Source organism: Falco cherrug, chromosome 2 (assembly GCF_023634085.1).
Source record: "Falco cherrug isolate bFalChe1 chromosome 2, bFalChe1.pri, whole genome shotgun sequence".
Lineage (NCBI taxonomy): Eukaryota > Metazoa > Chordata > Aves > Falconiformes > Falconidae > Falco > Falco cherrug.
The window spans coordinates 19069465-19087158 of record NC_073698.1 but is presented as its reverse complement, the minus strand read 5'-3'; the positions used below and the strand labels follow the sequence as shown (position 1 = coordinate 19087158).

At 44.7% G+C, this 17694-nt stretch overlaps 1 protein-coding gene across 3 annotated transcripts in view; it reads right to left on the bottom strand.

The window, feature by feature from the left end:
- Positions 1-17694, bottom strand: part of LOC106630970 (E3 ubiquitin-protein ligase rnf213-alpha-like) — a 66012-nt gene that overhangs the window by 25405 nt on the left and 22913 nt on the right. For all 3 annotated transcript variants that reach the window (XM_055701908.1, XM_055701909.1, XM_014277632.3), the window contains 11 exons: positions 16995-17174; positions 14580-16047; positions 13559-13752; positions 12757-12912; positions 8256-11822; positions 7144-7277; positions 6904-6999; positions 5510-5625; positions 2542-2670; positions 1781-1845; positions 1181-1325 (listed from right to left, as the gene is read on the bottom strand). In XM_055701908.1, the coding sequence (XP_055557883.1) occupies positions 1181-1325; positions 1781-1845; positions 2542-2670; positions 5510-5625; positions 6904-6999; positions 7144-7277; positions 8256-11822; positions 12757-12912; positions 13559-13752; positions 14580-16047; positions 16995-17174 (6250 nt within the window). The remainder of the gene's footprint in view (positions 1-1180; positions 1326-1780; positions 1846-2541; positions 2671-5509; positions 5626-6903; positions 7000-7143; positions 7278-8255; positions 11823-12756; positions 12913-13558; positions 13753-14579; positions 16048-16994; positions 17175-17694) is intronic.

The following is a 17694-nucleotide window of genomic DNA, read 5'->3' as shown; positions in this document are numbered from 1 at the left end:
ATGCAAAGTTTTCAGTCAACATAAAGCCAGTCATAGAAAGCGACCACTATGAAAGTTCTTGGTTTTCTTCCACAATAAATTCCAGTGCTTTATATTCTACTCTAGCCTCTTCCCTTTCCTCTTTATTTTCAGTGAGTTGATTTTGGGGGCAACGTTTGTTGAACACGTGCCATTTTTGATGGAGGAAAGAAAATCCACTTCTCTCTTTAAAAATAATTGTGTGATTTAGGTTCTATGGTGTATAAACACTCTGATATTCATATTGATATGGAGAAATGTTTAGTATTGTATGTCACAAGAATAGTCACAGTACTGCAGAAGGGTTGGCATCCTGTTCCTATCTGTATGACACTGATGACACTGTTATCAATATAAAATAAAACTGATGGTTTTGCTTCACCACAAGCAAAATTCATCCTGTATTGTGCTGAGGAATGAAGGTGTCATTATGCAATCACAAGAAAATATCTTTTCCTAAGGGAAATTTTCTTATAATCAAAATTTAGTACAGAATAAATTCTGCCTTAGCCATGTGACCATAAGGACTTTCCAGACCCACCACATCTTTGAAGTGGCAACATGGTGTCTTTTCTTTTTCAGTTGTTAACAAACATCCTAGGCTCCTGACAGGAACCTATTGCTCAAAGAGCAAGTCATGCACCACAGTGACAAAGTCTTTCGATGTGCAGGAAAGAATAATTTCCAAATGCATCTACAAGGATTTTGGTTCTTGTTTTCTGTTGAAACCAGACCCTTTCCATTTTGCTGAAGCCATAGTTTTCTATGAAGACACCACATCACCTGCACAAATAATTTGTATCAATTCTATGTAGGAATCACTTGGGTCACTTTGGACTCCGAAATAGTCATGGGAGTATAAAGTGGCTTCTGCCTCAGATGTTTCTACCAAGTTTTCCATCAAAGGTCATGTGAAAAGCTGGATGTTCCAGTGCAAACTCTGAGAACACACAACTTGGGGTGCATAGAGAGAAGAAGAGGCTCTAGGCAAACCTAGTCCTTTCTTCTTTGGGATCTCCCCACATATTTTCATAGACAAGCATCAGGACAGATCATTAAACCACTCATTTCATTCCCCCTGTTCATGGTTTTCAATACGCAAGATGCAGCCTTGCAGAAATAAAAATAACCCAACCCACGCTGGGCCTTTGTTTGTACTCACGTGTGGTTCTACCATGATCCTGGAAAAGTAAGTTGTAAATGATCGTGATTCTCTTAATGGCACGCCGACTATTGTCTGTCTTGTCTTCCAACTGAATCACAGCTTTCTGGATGCTCTCTTTGATCATAGAGTCCATGCTGAGGAACTGTGAATGGAGAAGCTTGGACGTTATTGTATTGCCTAACACTCCATTGCATTTGCTCTGTCAATTCCTACTTAACTTGACACAATAGACTCCCAGGTGTATGTCTACTTCACCATCCCATCCCTAGTAAATCAATCCCAATACTACACAGAAGTGACAAAAGCCCTGCAAGGGATGGAGAAATGGGGACAGTGATTTCATGCTTTTTCAAAGTCCACAGAAGGCTTAAATGTGCCACCTCTGTCCTTGTATTTGTCTGTTATAGGTGGGGATCACTTCACCCTCATTGTGTGACCCACAAAGACCTGCAACTACTTTTTCCTGTAGCCAATGTACTATCTAAACCAGGGACCAGCATAACGGAATCCCTAAATGCCTGGGAAAGCTATTGTTTCTTAAACCAGTTCATGTGTAATGTCAGGCAGCTGAAATGAGAAAAAAGAAATGAAGCATACATTTCCTTCTGTAGAAAGACTGGACTTGGCTGGATCTTCAAGAGCAGCAGATTCCTCTGGAGGACCTGAAATCACAATCATTCATAAGACGCCTTTGTAAAAAATGTCAAAACCTGACAAAGAGATGCCTCTACCCAAAGGAAGCATTTGGAATCTGTTAACAATTAACAAAGGGTTGCAAAGCTGTCAACCTCATACATTTCAGCCTGGGCTTTGTCCCCTCTGGGAAGAATTGCCCAGTAACCAGATCTCAGCTTTGGCTGGCACCCATAGGAAGTGCGGGTGTAGCAGGACAGGAAGTGCAGTTCCTCCCCAAAAGCTCCTGCCTCCCCTCGTCCACACATCCTGGAAACAATGGCAGGGATGTATTAAGTTGCCTTTGAACTCAACAGATCAGGAATATTTAGTGGCTTTATTTGTGCAAGGTGAGCAGAAAGGCTTGCTGGAAATCACAGCAAAGTAAGTGTGTGTCTGCTGTATGCTGAATGCCACAGCACTACAGCCAATTTGCTATTGTAACTGAAGAACTAGCTCAGGTACCCTGCTACCCTACACTCACAGCTTTCAGACCAGGAATAAAAAATGCAGTGCTGTGAGGACTTCAGAAACAGCAAGTACAGTACATCCTGCTGAGACTCAGAGGCAGTGCCTCCACAGCCCACTTGATCTAGCTGAACTTAAAGCTGTAGAAGGAGCAAATGGGACACAGAAGAAAGGACACAGACGTGCAGGTAGCAGGTTAAAAGCAAGTGGCTCATTACCTGTTAGGCTATGCCCCTGGCAAGCGTTGTTGAAAATCTTAGCAACAGTCATTTTGGCAAGATCTCCTGGGTTTGCTGTAAAGTTGTCTGAGGGCATCAGATCATCCAAGTGGATTGACATCCATTCACCTGGGGAGACAGTAAACATGACAGAAATAGTAGTACCAGACATAACTGCTGTGAACAGTTGATCTGCTTTCCTTGGTGTATCACATACATCCAGAAAAATCAAGAAACTTTGGCTGCCCTGCCCTACCAGCAGCCTAGATAATAAGATATCGAGAGATGGAAGATTTATCATGTCCTGTTTCTTTTGTGCTCTGAGGGAGGACATGCTTCTCATATCATTCTCTTTCTCCCTTTCCATCTTCCCAGTGCTAATGTGCACAGGTGCCTTAACATTCTCACCCATTAACTACGGAAGAAAATGATCCTATAACCCAAAAGGTGTTTGACCACATAAAGAAGTTTTTTCTTATGTTTGAATGGAATTTCTTTATTTCAGTTTGTGCTCATTGACTCTTATTTTGTCATAGGACACCACAGAAGCATCTAGCTCCATCTTCTTTACATCCTCCGGTCATGCATGTATACACAGTGATAAGATCCCACGAGCCTTCTCTTCTCCAAGCTGAACTGTCCCAGCTCTCTCAGTCTCTCCTCATATGAAAGATGCTCCAGTCCCTTAAACATCTTCATGATCTTTTACTCGGCTTCCTCCAGTATGTCCATGTCTTTTATACTGGGAGACACAGAAATGGACGCAATAGTACAGGTGTGGTCTCACCGGTACTGAGTAGTGGGGAAGGATCACCTTCTTTGAACTGTTGGAAGCACTTTGCCTAATGAAGGCTATGTTGGCTGCCTTTGCCAAAAGGACACATTGGTAGCTCATGTTAAACTTGAAGTCCATCAGGACCACCAGGTTCTTCTCTATGAAGCCACTTTCAAGCTGGTCAGCACCCAGCCTGTACTGGTGCCTGGAGTTATTCCTCAGTGTATGTAGGACTTTGCACTTCCCTCTATTGAACTTCATGATGTTCCTATCAGCCCATTTGTCCAGCCTGTCCAGGTGCCTTTGGATGGCAGCATGATCCTTTGGTGTATTAGCCACTCCTCCCAGTTTTGTATCATCAGCAAACTTACTGAAGGTATACTCTGTCCCGTCATCCGAGTCATTAATGAAGATGTTAAACAGTACTGGTCCCAGTATCTATTCTTAAGGTAACACCACTAGTGACTGGCCTCCAGCTGGACTTCGTGCTGTTGAGCAAAACCTCCTATGTGCAGCAGTTGAGAGCTACTTGTTAAATTCACAATTTATCTTGCCCATTTTCATTAGTTTGTCAGTGAGGATGTTACAGGAGACAATGTGAAAACCCTTTCTAAAGTCAAGATAAACACTGTCTACCATTCTTTCCTCATCCACCAAGCCAGTCATCTCATCATAGAAAGCTATCAGGTTGCTCAGACTTGATCTGTCATTCATAAATCCATGCTGACTTACCACTTTCCATGCGTCTGGAAAAGGTTTCCAGAATCTCTAAGCATGTGGAGAAAAAGAAGGTTACCAGGAGTAGTCAACATGGATTCACCAAGGGGAAATCATGCCTGACCAACCTGATAGACTTCTACGATGGAATGACTGGCTGGGTACACGAGGGCAGGGCAGTGGATGTTGTCTATCTTGACCTCAGCAAGGCTTTTGACACTGCCTCCCATTACATCCTCCTAGGTAAGATCAGGAATGTGGGTGAAAGTGTGTGGACAGTGAGGTGGATTGAGAACTGGCTGAATGGCAGAGCTCAGAGTTGTGAACAACAGCACAGAGTCTCGCTGGAGGCCTGTAGCCAGCGGTGTTCCCCAGGGGTCAGTGCTGGGTCCAGTCTTGTTCAACCTATACGTCAATAACCTGGATGAAGGGACAGTGCACCCTCAGCAAGGTTGCTGATGATACAAAACTGGGAGGGGTGGCTGATGCACCAGAAGGCTGCGCTGCCATTCAGCGAGACCGGGACAGGCTGGAGAGCTGGGTGGGGAGGAACCTCATGGAGTTCAACAAACGCAAGCGTAAGGTCCTGCACCTCGGGGGGAACAATCCCATGCACCAGTACAGGCAAGGGGCTGACCTGCTGGAAAAAAAGTTCTGAAGAGAAGGACCTGGGAGTTCTGGTGGGCAGCAAGTTGCCCATGAGCCAGCATGTGCCCTTGTGGCCAAGGTGGCCAATGGGACCCTGGGGTGCATCAGGAGGAGCGTGGCCGGCAGGTGGAGGGAGGTGATCCTCCCCTCTGCTCTGCCCTGGTGAGGCCCCATCTGGAGTGCTGTGCCCAGTGCTGGGCTCCCCAGTTCAAGGGAGACAGAGAACTACTGGAGAGGGCCCAGCGGAGGGCTACAAAGCTGATGAGGGGACTGGAGCATCTCCCTTATGGGGAAAGGCTGAGAGAGCTGGGCCTGGTTAGCCTGGGGAAGAGAAGACCGAGAGGGATCTTATCAGTGCATACAAGTATCTTAAGGGTGGGTGTCAAGAGGATGGGACCAGGCTCTTCACAGTGGTGCCCAGTGACAGGACAAGGAGCAACAGGCACAAACTGCAACATGGGAAGGTCCACCTGAATATGAGGAAGAGCTGCTTTACCTTGAGGGTGACAAGCGAGCACTGGAACAGGCTGGCCAGAGAGGTTATAAAGTCTCCTTCTCTGGAGATTTTCAAACCCCACCTGGACGTGATTCTGTTCAACTTGCTCTAGGTAAACCTGCTTTTAGCATAGGTTTGGACTAGATTGTCTCCAGTGGTCCCTTCCAACCCCAAACATTCTGTGATTCTGTGATTATTTGCTGCATCATCTTTCAGGGATCAGTGTGAGGCTATCTGGTCTGTAGTTTCCTGGATCCTTCTTCTTGCCCTTGCACAACCTCTCCCTTCCCTCCCACTTTCTCCCTGGACCCAAATAACAAATGCAACCTTACCACTGTCAAATGCCAGGTAGCTGCAGCCTCCCAGAACTCGTGGAACTTGAGTGGCCAGCACAACATGTGATGGGCCTGTGCCTGTTGATTTCCTTCTCTCATCTATGATACAGTACCTAGAAAGAGAACAGAGAGGCTAAAATGTCCGTTCTCTCTGTCAGTTGGGCAGAGAGCCTCCCAAAGTCACCCCCTGCCTTTCCAGGGCTCTGACAGAGCTTTAGGAAAGACCAACAGCTTGAGGTGTGACTGTGCTGTAGTGGCAAGGCCAAGAGCCAAGGATGGTGCTGGCTACTTCAAGAGCCATGCTCATATATGGCTCCTACACCCTCTCTAAACAATGATTCAGTCACATGCCTCAGCAAGCTCTTTCATGATGAATTTCACTTACTGCTGAATATCAAATCTTTATTTTAATCTAGATTTGTTTTATTGTATGTATGGGTCTCTGCCCAATCATATATTTTTCAAGCAGTCACAGGTATAACATTAGCAATATCTTCCACAAACATACAGACAAATTAGACAACAAAAGCCACAACACAGACCAATCCAGGACTTGCAGGGAAATGAGCCAAAACCTAGTATAGCTTTCCTAGAATTAGGAGCAGAAAAGTTCAAGTACCTCTCTAGAAAAGCACAAATCCACCGAGAATACAGCATTTCAGGAGACAACATGCACATTAGCTGAGATGGTGAAGAAAGGATATGAACGGCAAATGTGGGAGAGTAAGAAAGAGGGTAAGAGGGATCATATTGAGAGAGGATGTGTCTGGTTGGGGGACAATGTCATTAATGTACTTCAAGGGCTTGAGACCAACTTCATATAATACTACTGTCAATGACTTCAGCATTCACTGGTGCCCAGGAGGGTTTAAGTCTTCTGAAGGCCCTGTGTCCTATCAGCCAGCCCTGAGGAGTGTCTTGGTTCCCTAGGATGTCTCAAATGGCACCAGATGTCATTAAACTGACAAAAGTCCTTTGGTTTGATGAATAAAAGGAAAAAAGTTATTTTGTGTTAGGCCCTGTTTGGAGTAGCTTGTGCTGTGTATGTCAACCGTGATGGGGGAAGGTGGTTTTAATGTGGGAAGGATGTATAAAGCATGTTTCCAGAATGAAGAAGATGCTTTTTTAGACAAATTAAAGCTGAGATGTTAGGGATGCTTTATCTTAACATCTTAACAAACACAGGCTTGGAAATTTAAGCTACAGAACATAGGCATGAGTGTGCACACACAGATACACGCATAAAGATATGTGAGAACATCTGCAATGACTCCACTGAACAAGTAAACCAATACTATATCCCATGGCTAGTTGGCTACTGCATCTTCCCTTACCTTTGCATCTGACTAAGGAAATACAGAAGGAGAGAAGAAAGAAGTAAGGATGCTTACTTGGCACAAGCTAGAAGCCTTTGGCTGCTCTGTGGCTCATCAAAGTGAAACTGGATGAGGAGGAATTTTCCTTCTGACGATTGTGCAAAAAAATTACTGCAGACAATGAAATAGTCTGTTATTACTTTATTCATAAAACCATATCTATTCTTCACTCTCCCTGATGCCCCTCAGCCCCTTTCCCCAAAACACCAATCTATAATGGCAACAAAGAAAGTTGAGAAGTAAATATTTCCTCACCTGAGTTCCTTCCGGAAAGAGTATTCGGTGTCAAACTGGCTTAGGAAGAGACAGTAGATTTTATTTTGAAGTTTAAGTGCCTTCCTTATCTTTTCTAAATCTCTCTCATTTAGAAGTCTTGCATGTGTAGAAACCTGCCGTGAAAGGGAAATAAATTCCAGGGAAATACTGTGTAGTTGTTGTATTACTATCCCTAACAGGTGGGAAAATTGAAGTGATCCCCTTCTGGATCTTTTCCAGTGCTTCCTAAAGTCAAGACTCAGAAATGTGCCCTGCTTACAGGGAAGAAGTTTGTGAATATAGTCAATAACCAGAAAAGCCCTGATTCCTCATGCCACAAGACTTAGACTTCAGCTTCATCCTTAGGAATGACTCAGATGCTGTAAGACATTGACTCCAAAGGAATCCTGCTGGAAGATGTGCATGAGCACTGCAAGTCTTGAGGGTGGAAGAGCCTATCCATGCAAAATTAGGGGGCTAGCATGATGGTATCCACATGTGACTCTACTGGGCTGACTCTCCCAAGGCTGTGGGCTCCTAGTACTGTAGATTCTGTCTGGGGATTCAGCTGCTACCCTTTTAGGGAACACAGGTTCATGAGCTCCTGTGATAGTCACTGGAGAACTGATCAGGATGCTTTCTGTGGCATGCACAACTGAAAATAGATGTCAGGGGGCAGTGGACTTGATCCACAACCTGCAGAATTTCAAGAACTACCTATAGTCTTGCTGGAGGCTTGCTGAGATCCCCACAGCATCACCAGTGATGTTTGTCACTTGTCTGCAGGCAATGAATGATGCCCGGATATCTTAGCCTTGAACCTCCAAAGCCTTCAGAGTTAGGAGCTGGCATCCACTCTCTGTTTGCTAACAGATTCACCACACCTGGCTCAAGAGGAGAAACAGAGCCTACCCTGACTGCAGAGGACCACAATGCAGAAGCCAGACACATGTATGATACAACTGACAGAGCAGGGACCAAAGAGGACAGGCAGAAGCCTGTCACTGTTCAGCAATGGAATTTATCCAGTGTCTTAATGGAGGTTGTATGGCAACCTTCCTCATCTGGAAAATAAAGACTACTCTCACTGCTTTACCGTGAAGCACACATACCTGTAGGCAGAGCCCAGCAGTTGTCTCTTTCCTTGGATGCCATTTAACTGCCTCTTCCAAAACATTAGCAAGGCTGTTGTGCTTCTGCTCTTTGAAGTACAAGTCTTGGATCTTCTCAGCATCATCCAGAAGGGAGTATTTAAGGCGCAGGATGGAGTCAGGGGTTGCACACTGAACAAGTTTCCTTTTGGCAATAGAGAGTGCTGACTCTTCATAGGGCTCAAGGACACCGCAGGACCTGCCCTGAGTGCTCTCCAAAGCAACAGTTGCAGTCGTGTCATTGCTGAAGCCGATGAAGACATCCTGTTCCTTGGGGCTGGGCTTGGCGGACAAAACATTGGTGAACTTGCTGCTGTCCATGGAGACAAACAGCTTGGTCCAGGTCTGCAGGTCCTGCTTCAGCTGTTGCTGCTGCCAGTTTAGGATGGTGTTCATATCCAAGTAGTGCTTCTCCAGACGGTTCAGCAGTGGTGTGGGGAACTGGGCATAGACTACATTCTTTTCCTCTATCACAATGAGTCTGAACTCATCCTTCACACGGCTTTTCACTCTGTGAGTGCCAAGACCCAGGTCCACATAGTAATTTCCCCCCAGGGTAACGAAGCACTGGTTGAGTGCATCGTAAAGGCTCTCATAAAGGTTGTGTATATTTAAAAGAATAACAGGCCTGCCTATCTCCATACAGATCTTCAGTCTGCTGACAGACCGGCATACCTGGGAATAATCTTGGTCCTGTGGAAAACCAGAGCCAAATATGATTTCACAGTTCTCAGTATCTATAAGCTGTGTCATCTGGATGATGTGGAAAGCTGCACGGTTGGTTGTCAGCAGCAGGAGGTATCGAGACATGAGTCCTGCCTGCTGTTTGCCCATATTTTCCTTCAGTAAATGAAGTGTGTGGCTGGTTTCCAAGTCAGGGGGCAGATACACCTCACTGATGCAGTTTCGGAAGAGCTCAACAGGATTGATAAAATCAGAGCCTCCAAAGTTTCTCTGAATGGCCTTTATAATAATCTCCTCTTGAGGGATGCACTTCTTGTCCTGGGTGTAGGACAGTATCATTTTGATCAAGCTGTAGAAATCACGGAGCCCAAAGAACTCATTTTTTTGTGTTTTTAGCACCTTGCAGTAGAATTCTGCCAGTGAAGGGAACAAATTCTCAATGCTTTCAAGGTGAGGCCATGCAGAGCAGATTCCCTTTGCAGTTTTAACGAGCTCTTCTTTGCTAGGGTCAGTCCGAAATACAAGAAGACCCCTGTTCATTTTGGCAGGGTCTAGGGCCCAGTTTGAAATGCCCACAAAACCAACTTTCTGGTAAGCTTCTGGGTTTTCATCATCAACACTTCCATCTTCAAGAAGAGGATGCAGTGTCTTCAGTGGCATCTCTGTTGAGTCTTCTGCAAGACCAATCTCATTCAGGAGGACCACGGATGCAAACTCATCCAGATTCTTCCCCTTCTGGAACTGTGCACATTGTCGGAAAGTGGAGATGATCCCTTCTGGCTTTGAATGGGGGCTGCACTGAAAAGACACCAGCTGGATCTCCTTGAATCTTTTGAACAACTGGCTTTTGGACAGCCTGCCCTGCATGGCATCCACTGCAATGGTTTTAGACAGGGATTTTGAGCTTCCTGGCTTCCCAACCAGAAAGAGTGGAACTCGTAAGTCCATGCATAGAACTGTCATGAAGATGTTTTCCCTCAGAGCATCATTACGGGCAGTTGCCTCAGGAATAGAGAGGTTATCAAGAAATACCTCTTGGCAAAGCTCAATCTCTTGCTGCAGCTGGGATGCAGGGACAGAAAAACATTTTGCGACCTCCTCCAGGTAATCTTTGCGGTTCTCCAAAGATACATAATAGCAAGCTCCTACTGAAAGGACCAAGGCCCTTTCTGCATCATTTAAGATTGGCTTCTGTTTCTTTTCATACTTCTTCTCATCAATCTTCGGAAATAGCAGGTCTCTCAAATTATAAAACCACAGTGCAATGTTCATGCAGCGCTCTATATCCCGAAGACTGGCAATTCTGCAGTCATCTTTATTCTTCCTAAGGAACTTTTGAGAGGCTGAAATGACACTGGTAAAGATGTCCAAATTTCCAAAGGCAATCTTGGTTTTCATGGTGGATTTTACAATCTCTCTGATGTACAGGTTCCGTGTATTTTCATTCAGCTCCCCAAAATCCCAGACCAGAGGCAGTAAGCTAGGTGGAAGGGGCTTGACCCGATACACCAGCTGCCGCAAAGGAATAGAGCCCAGTTTCTCCAGTGTGTCTTCACTCCGGACTCGGTACCCCAGGCCAGCTTTTTCAAGTTTCTCTATGGTTTCCTTTGTGTGCCTTTTGTAAGGGTTGCAAGCAGCTACTACTTTTAAACAGTCAGTGATAACCTCTCCGTTTACACTGTGATCACACAGCACCTCTTTGATCGCAAAGATAGCTTCTGATGTGTTGGCTTCATCAAAAAAGAGTACAGTGTCAACTTTGTGCCTCTCTTCATTGATGAGTGCCAGCTCGATTGCCTTCCTAACCTTCTTGTGGATGGTCTTGGAGGTAGTGCCACCATGGACGCGTACCACCACCATGTTCTGCATGTCTCTGCCTGCCCTTTGCAGGCTGCACATGAACTGCACAAGCTTTGTCTTCCCACAGCCTGTTTCGCCCATGATGATTACAGGGATCCCACACTGGAACCGCAGGTGAATGGCAAGCATCTTCATGGTGTTGTCCAGTGTCAGCTGGTATGATTCATCTGGATCCTGGGTGCAGCTCACACCAAAAACTCTGCAGAGGGTCTCCAGCTGCATTGTTCTAGGCAAGTCTTCAAACTTCTTATTGAAAGGAACATTCTGGGCTTTCAAGGTATGGTATAAATTACCTTTGATAACATTACTTTCTAAAACAGCCTGAGAATGGGCATCAATAGCATCCAAGTTATTGTTGATGTGGAAACCTAAGAACTCCATGGAGTGATTGTCTGCATGGAAGAATATATAGGGGTGGCACTCTTGTTCCCATTTTCGTCTTAGCTGGTACTGTCTCATAATGCTGTTTTCCTCATCATCATTTCCTACACTTGACACACTCTCATCAGAGATATCAAGAGAGGGTACAGCAAAGTCCTTGGACATGGTGATCATGAACTTTACCACAAATGTTTTAAACCCCTGGAAATCTTTTCCGACTGCTGGGCTACAGAAAACTGATTTCTCACACTTCCTTAGCTGGAAGTTTAGGAAATGAGTGAAGTTGCTAAGCTCAGTCCAGGAAGGGTTGTGCCTCCCACAGAACTCCAGTAAGATCTTCAGGCACTCTTTCTCTGTCCCTTCAGTCCTCTCAGGGATGAAAAGGAAACTGTCAAGGTTTTCCTCCCTTTTATATCTCCTGAGGTACTGGTAAGACCTTTGGAAAGCTTCACTCTTTAACATGTCTCGATCGAAGTATTCCTCTTTCATTTCAGAAAGACGACCAGAGCTGGGGTGTTCCAGCAGGTCAAGTACCTGCATTGGTGATACACATTTCACTGTAGGAAAAAGATCCAGGAACTTTTCTTCTGTTTCATTGGACACCTAAAAGAAAGTCAGTAAGGCATGCACACATTACAATGAGGACAGTTGCCCAGCCTTCTGCACGAGCTTTTTATTCTGTACATAAATAAGTCAGGAAGCTAGGAAAAGCATATGTAGGTCAAATTTGTCCAAGCCTCCACGCATGCTCCCAGGTGGATATATACCAGCCTGCCCATAACCTGTGAGGTCCTGGTGCTGCGTGGATGCCCAATGAAAAGCTAGAATAGAGCAAGCATGATTATTTCCACCATCAAATGATCTGCCAAACAGATAGGTTTCAGCACAGGGTGCTCTCCACCTTCATCTGCTTTCTCTAATTAGTAGGCCACAATAGCTTTCCTTTCCAAATACTTGGCCAGACTCACCTTGCAGCTGTGTCAACCGGCCAAAGGGGGCACATACAGCCCCCTTTGGCAAGGACCCTCACAGGTTTATGACCCATACCATGAAGAATCACTCCCTTTTCATTTGTTCTGAGCTGGTGTTGTTAATACTGTTTGATGCTACTGGTTCTTGTGTTGGAAGAGATGGTGGATGCTTTCTCCCCACTCACCCTCTCCTGGCCACTCATAATGTTCTTTCTCCATCATATCCCTAATTTCCTCTTTTTGGGTGTCCTTGCTAATTTCTCATATAAGAGACTTCCATTATTTTTTGAACATGTGGGATGTCTATATTGCACCAGGAATGAACTGAAAAAAAGCCCCAAACCCTGCACAGTGCCTTACATTTCCTTTCTGGACTAGGCACATGCTGGAGCTGCTTGTTTCTGTATAGATAAGCCATTACTCCATTGGAGAGACAGATGCTAAATTATGCATAGTCTTAAAAGTGACTTGGGATTTAGCGGTTTTACTGCAGGTGCAGACCTAGTTATGTTAACATCCTCCCTTACTGTTCCTCTGACCTGAGCACACCACTCCCAAAGCAGTACCTCTTGTTCCCTTGTCCTGATAACACCTCTCCCTTTTGCCAGGTACTCAATCAAGTAAAGATGAGAGGATTTACACTTCCAGACCAAGCCGTTGGGACTCTGGATGTGTCTTAGGATGCACAGCTCAATAAGCAATCGGTAGAGACCTCTTGACACCTGCCAGGGAAGAAACATTTGCAAATTGGTGAAGGAAATATCTATCAAAACACACTTATTCTACTACCACAGCAGGTAGTAGTACCTGTCGCCAGGTTACAGCTTTGCTCCAACTCTTGTGCAGGACTGCTATTCTACCAACACTGAGACAGTTGTAACTGTTAATATGATGGGATGCTTGGTGCTCTGACCTTCTGAGGTAGAAATAGGTTGTGTGGATTCACCCTCTGCCCTAAGCCCGCTACCTTTTGTTTAAATAAAGCCTCTTCCAGAGAAGTACCAGACTGGATGTGAGATGGAGCTTCCTGTGTATGGGGGCTTCTGTGTCTGATCACTTGGTTTGAATTCAGCCATCCTCCAGTGCCCTACACTCTGATTGGTACACTGTAAGAGGAAAGATTGTTTTTATGAAATGGGACCCACATCATACAGCTTCTGCACCTGTGGGCATGGAACAAGGCAAATGCAGGCACCTGAGCTTCCAAACTGTATCTAGAACTCTTGCTCACTTTAAATTTTAAGCACCTGTTCCTACTACTGTATGTGAGAATAAGCCAGCACAAGAGGCTGCACAAATACCCTCTTCTATAAAAGCTTATGAGATCTTGGACACTCCATGTTCAGCCACCAAGACAAAGACTCTTACCACTGGTGACACATCAATATGGAAGACAATGGGCTGAGTTTCAGTTGGGATTTCCTCAACAGAGAGTAGCTCCTTCAGAAGGAACTGGAAATCAATCTCTGACTCCAGCAGCCTAATGGTTTTGTGAACCACTGGTAAATCACAAAGCTGGGCATGGATCTTTTGGAGGGTGTTGTTCACGAAGTGAGACTTCCCTAAGGAACAGAAGCAGAAGAGACGGCCAAGATTCACCATCAGAGTCAGTCTCTCCCTTTCCTGTGCACAGTACAGTCTTGTTCCAGACATCTGAACTCCCTTCAAACTGAGTAACCGTCTCTCAACAATCTCTTTACAACAATACCTGGGACCAGATCCCAGTCACATGAAGGACATCTTCCAAGTCTATGCTCACAATTTCAGCAGTATGGCCCATTGCAAGATCAAACTCATGCCCCCACTGCAGCCCTATTGAGGTTACTAGTACAGACATAGCCAGAAGGCCTGGATCCTGACCAACTCACCTTAGATGTGCCCTGTAAAATATCAGAAAAGTTCACTGTCTAAGGAGACATGTCTTGAAAGGTTTCAGAAATGGTAGGAAGCATGGCACACCTTGCTGAGACTTGCAAAGGGCCTACAGAACACTTGTCCCATTCTGGAATGGCAGATGGACACTAGCTGGGCTAGCCTATGGTCCTTCAGAAGACATCCAGGCTTATTCAGGCAACTGACTCCTGTCTCTATGGTCTAGCTTATCCTAAGGAGACAGTCTTGTTTCTTGCTCTTTCCCAGAGTCTCACACCATTATTTTTTTCTCTTTAAATTGGACAACTGTAGCTCCCTCAAAGTTCATGTTTTCTAGACTGCATTGTCATTCCCCAGTCACCTGGAGTCTTTCCAGGTGGCCTAAAACCTCTCTTGAAATTCACTACCCAAAACTAAGCATATGTGAGGAGAGTAGAGGGCTTTCAGTTGTATGCCATGGTCCTCTCAAAGCTTCCTGGTTTGAGACATGACTCACAGTAGGACTACTAACACCTACCCATTCCTGCTTGATCTGAAATGATGAACTTCACATTCTGCTGATAGGGTTCTTCGAAGGCCTGAGCCATGGGGGCTGTCCCACAAGGCACTTTGAGATGTGTGCTCAAGTATGTCTGGATTTCTGTCTTAGAGTAGCATGGGATAGTAACTTTGTAGGTGTTGAAGGCTGTGATAACGTAAGAGTTGTGAGCTTTGGCATCGCAAAAGATAATGAACCTGTACTCAGGGACTGTAGAAGATTGCAGCAGGCTGAAGAAGTGGGTCTCCAGTTGTTTGGAAACTTTGTACGCTAATTTCTCAGCACCTAGCAAGCAGTAGATTTTCTGGTTTTGAGAATCAGATGAAAGAGCTCTCCTAACTATCAGCTCCACTTCTTCCTCCTCTGTGTCAGGTGTGCACACCAGAACCTCATCATATGTTGGGACAGGTGCTGTCTCTGTGTGTCTGTAAACGGAGAGCATGTAGAGCAACATTTCCTCTTCTTTACACATGATGAGAGAAGGTTTCCTGGCTTCAAGGCCTACTGGTAAACTTCTCTTGATACATGTAGTTTCAAGAGCTGCTAACTGCTTCAGTGTTTCTCCAAAAACATCCAGGCTGATGTATTTGTCTGATACAAGTTCAGGGTATTTCTCCCAGTAAGCTTTCCAGAGCAGACACACCTTGTCACAGATGAATTGCAAACTCTCAAAGAAGGTGATCAGTTCACCTTCTGCAAGGGTGTTAAAAGATTCCTTGTTGACATCTATGTTCCTATTTTTAAATTTCCTTGACTTCTGCAGAAAGGCTTCTCTCTGCTCATCATATAATTTGCTCAGATTTTCAACCAATTCCTTGTCATCACCTTGTTGAAAGGCAAAACTCATGAGGTTCTGCTCTGTAACATCAGAGTCTGAAAGGCAGCTCTGCAGCGCTGCCTTTGCCACTGCTGCATCGTAGCCAGATTCAGCCAGGCTGTTGATGAGCTGGGGAAAACGAACGACATAGTTATGCCAGGTAACAGATATTTCTCCTGCTGATGTGTTGACAGAGTCGAGTGGAGTCATGAGGGCTTGTTCCAGGGCTTTTCTAATATCTTCTGCTTCAATATCACGCTTTACGACAGAAAGCATATTAAGAACCTGTGGCTCTATTACACTATTATGGGCTTTGGCTAGTTGGCCACATAAATAGAAGAGCTGAGGTGAAGTGAACAGGTTGAGATGATAGTAGGTGTCCCTTTGAGTCTCCAGATATTTCTTCCATTCTACCAGGCAGTACTCCATTGCTTTGCAAAGCCCATCTAGCTCCTCCAGGACGGGTCTGGTGCTCTGAACAAGGGTGCCAGCAATTCTAAATTCTGTGTAAACTTGTACTTTGTGTTGGGGATTGCAGTAGATGTCAGCCTTCCAGTCTATGAAGAGGATATTGCCAGCTCTGAGAAGATGCAGGTACAGCTTTGCAACCATTTGAACTTTTTCCAGGATCTATAACATGCCACAGACAAAACATGGAAATGGATTATCATGTATTTTCAACAACTACTGAATACTTTTCACATTACATTTTCTTCCAAAGATCTAGTAAAACCTGATAAAAAAAAGAAAGAAAAAAGAAAAAAAAAAGAAAAAAAAGGAAAAAAAAAAGGAAAAAGGGTTTGGCTCAATTTTTATACTTCTTCCCAGGATATATTTGTTGGCCAAGGAAATGCTCTAGAAGTGCGTGTTTTCCTGGAAGACTTCTACTACTATTCAAAAATATCTTTTCCATAGTAACGTGCACATGCCTACAGGGGGAAGGAGGTCCATAGAGGAAGGACAGCTCCATTGTCTCAGGTAGCAAGCAAATCCCACCCCTGAAGATTATAATGAGCTGTATCCCACCCACTGAATCACCACCTTCAAGATATTTGGCCCTTGTGAGGTTTCTTCATCTCTGACTGAAGTACTGCCCTGCCTACAATTGATCAGAGAGCAAGCAGTTGGAGTGTGTCCTCAGGTATGTGAGAGAACACCTCACTTCAAACATCTGAATAAACAGCTTGTATAAGAAATAAGAAAAAGCCATTTTTTGTATGTGAAGCATCTGGCTTGGGGTGGGTGTGCACCTTGGGGTGACCTCCATCACACTCCTGGAGTCTCCTGTTTCTCTTCATTCACTGCAGCAGGAGCTTAGATAGCTTGCTTGGATGGAGATACCCACATCATTAACATGCAGAATGAGGCCAAGACCTCAGAAAGTCAGAGTTCCACACAGTCTACCATCAGCTTGCAAGGCTGTAATTATAATTTGCCTTACACACAAGATTGGTACCTCTGTTCCTGAAGAGCCAGAGCTGAAGGCCAAGGATGTCTCCATGAAATAATTTTAGCAAAACACCCCAAGCCTTATGGGCTGTTTTCCAAGCACATATTGGTGTTGCATTGTGGCTTACCTCCAGGAAGCGGTTTGCCTCCTCTCTGCCTTGCTCAGCTTTTGTGGTGACCAACATAAGCTTGTTCTGAAGCTCTATGAGCTGAGCCAGACTGTATCCTTTAGCCTTCTGATCTGTCTGAGATGCTTCCTCTGTGGCATCCTTCAGTAATCGCAGTGAAACACAGTCCTCAAGGGTAGCCTAGAAAGCAGGTAACAGGATCAGCCTCGTTCTGCCTCTTTTCTGTGTAATTCCCCATCCTTGTGCAATGGCCCTTTAAGAATGGTAGTAGTACATTCTTGCATATCACAGCCAAACATTAAGTTTTCCCATGTCTTAAGATGTGTATCATTCCTTCCCTCTTCTGTTGTGCAGGGCTCACTCTTTCAGGGAGTGCTGCAAGCACCATTTTCCTTGAAAAATGGAGTTGGCTGTTCTCATTTTAAATCTTTCCTTTTCCTTTTTTTACTTTCTCAGTGAGCAGATAAGTTATTTTTTGCATTAAAATATTGCTTCTTTTCCTCCCTGGGGATAAAAAAAGTCTGTTTTGCCTTGAAAACAACCAAGGATTAATGGAAAATGTGACACAAGGTTGTGCTTCTTTCAAACCTGACTAGAGATCTTTTTGCTATCTGACATACTCCTTGGAAATGAATTTCAAGGATATTAATGTCTTTAGGCAGAAACAACCCACTGGAAAGCACTCTTCAGTGTGGAGAAC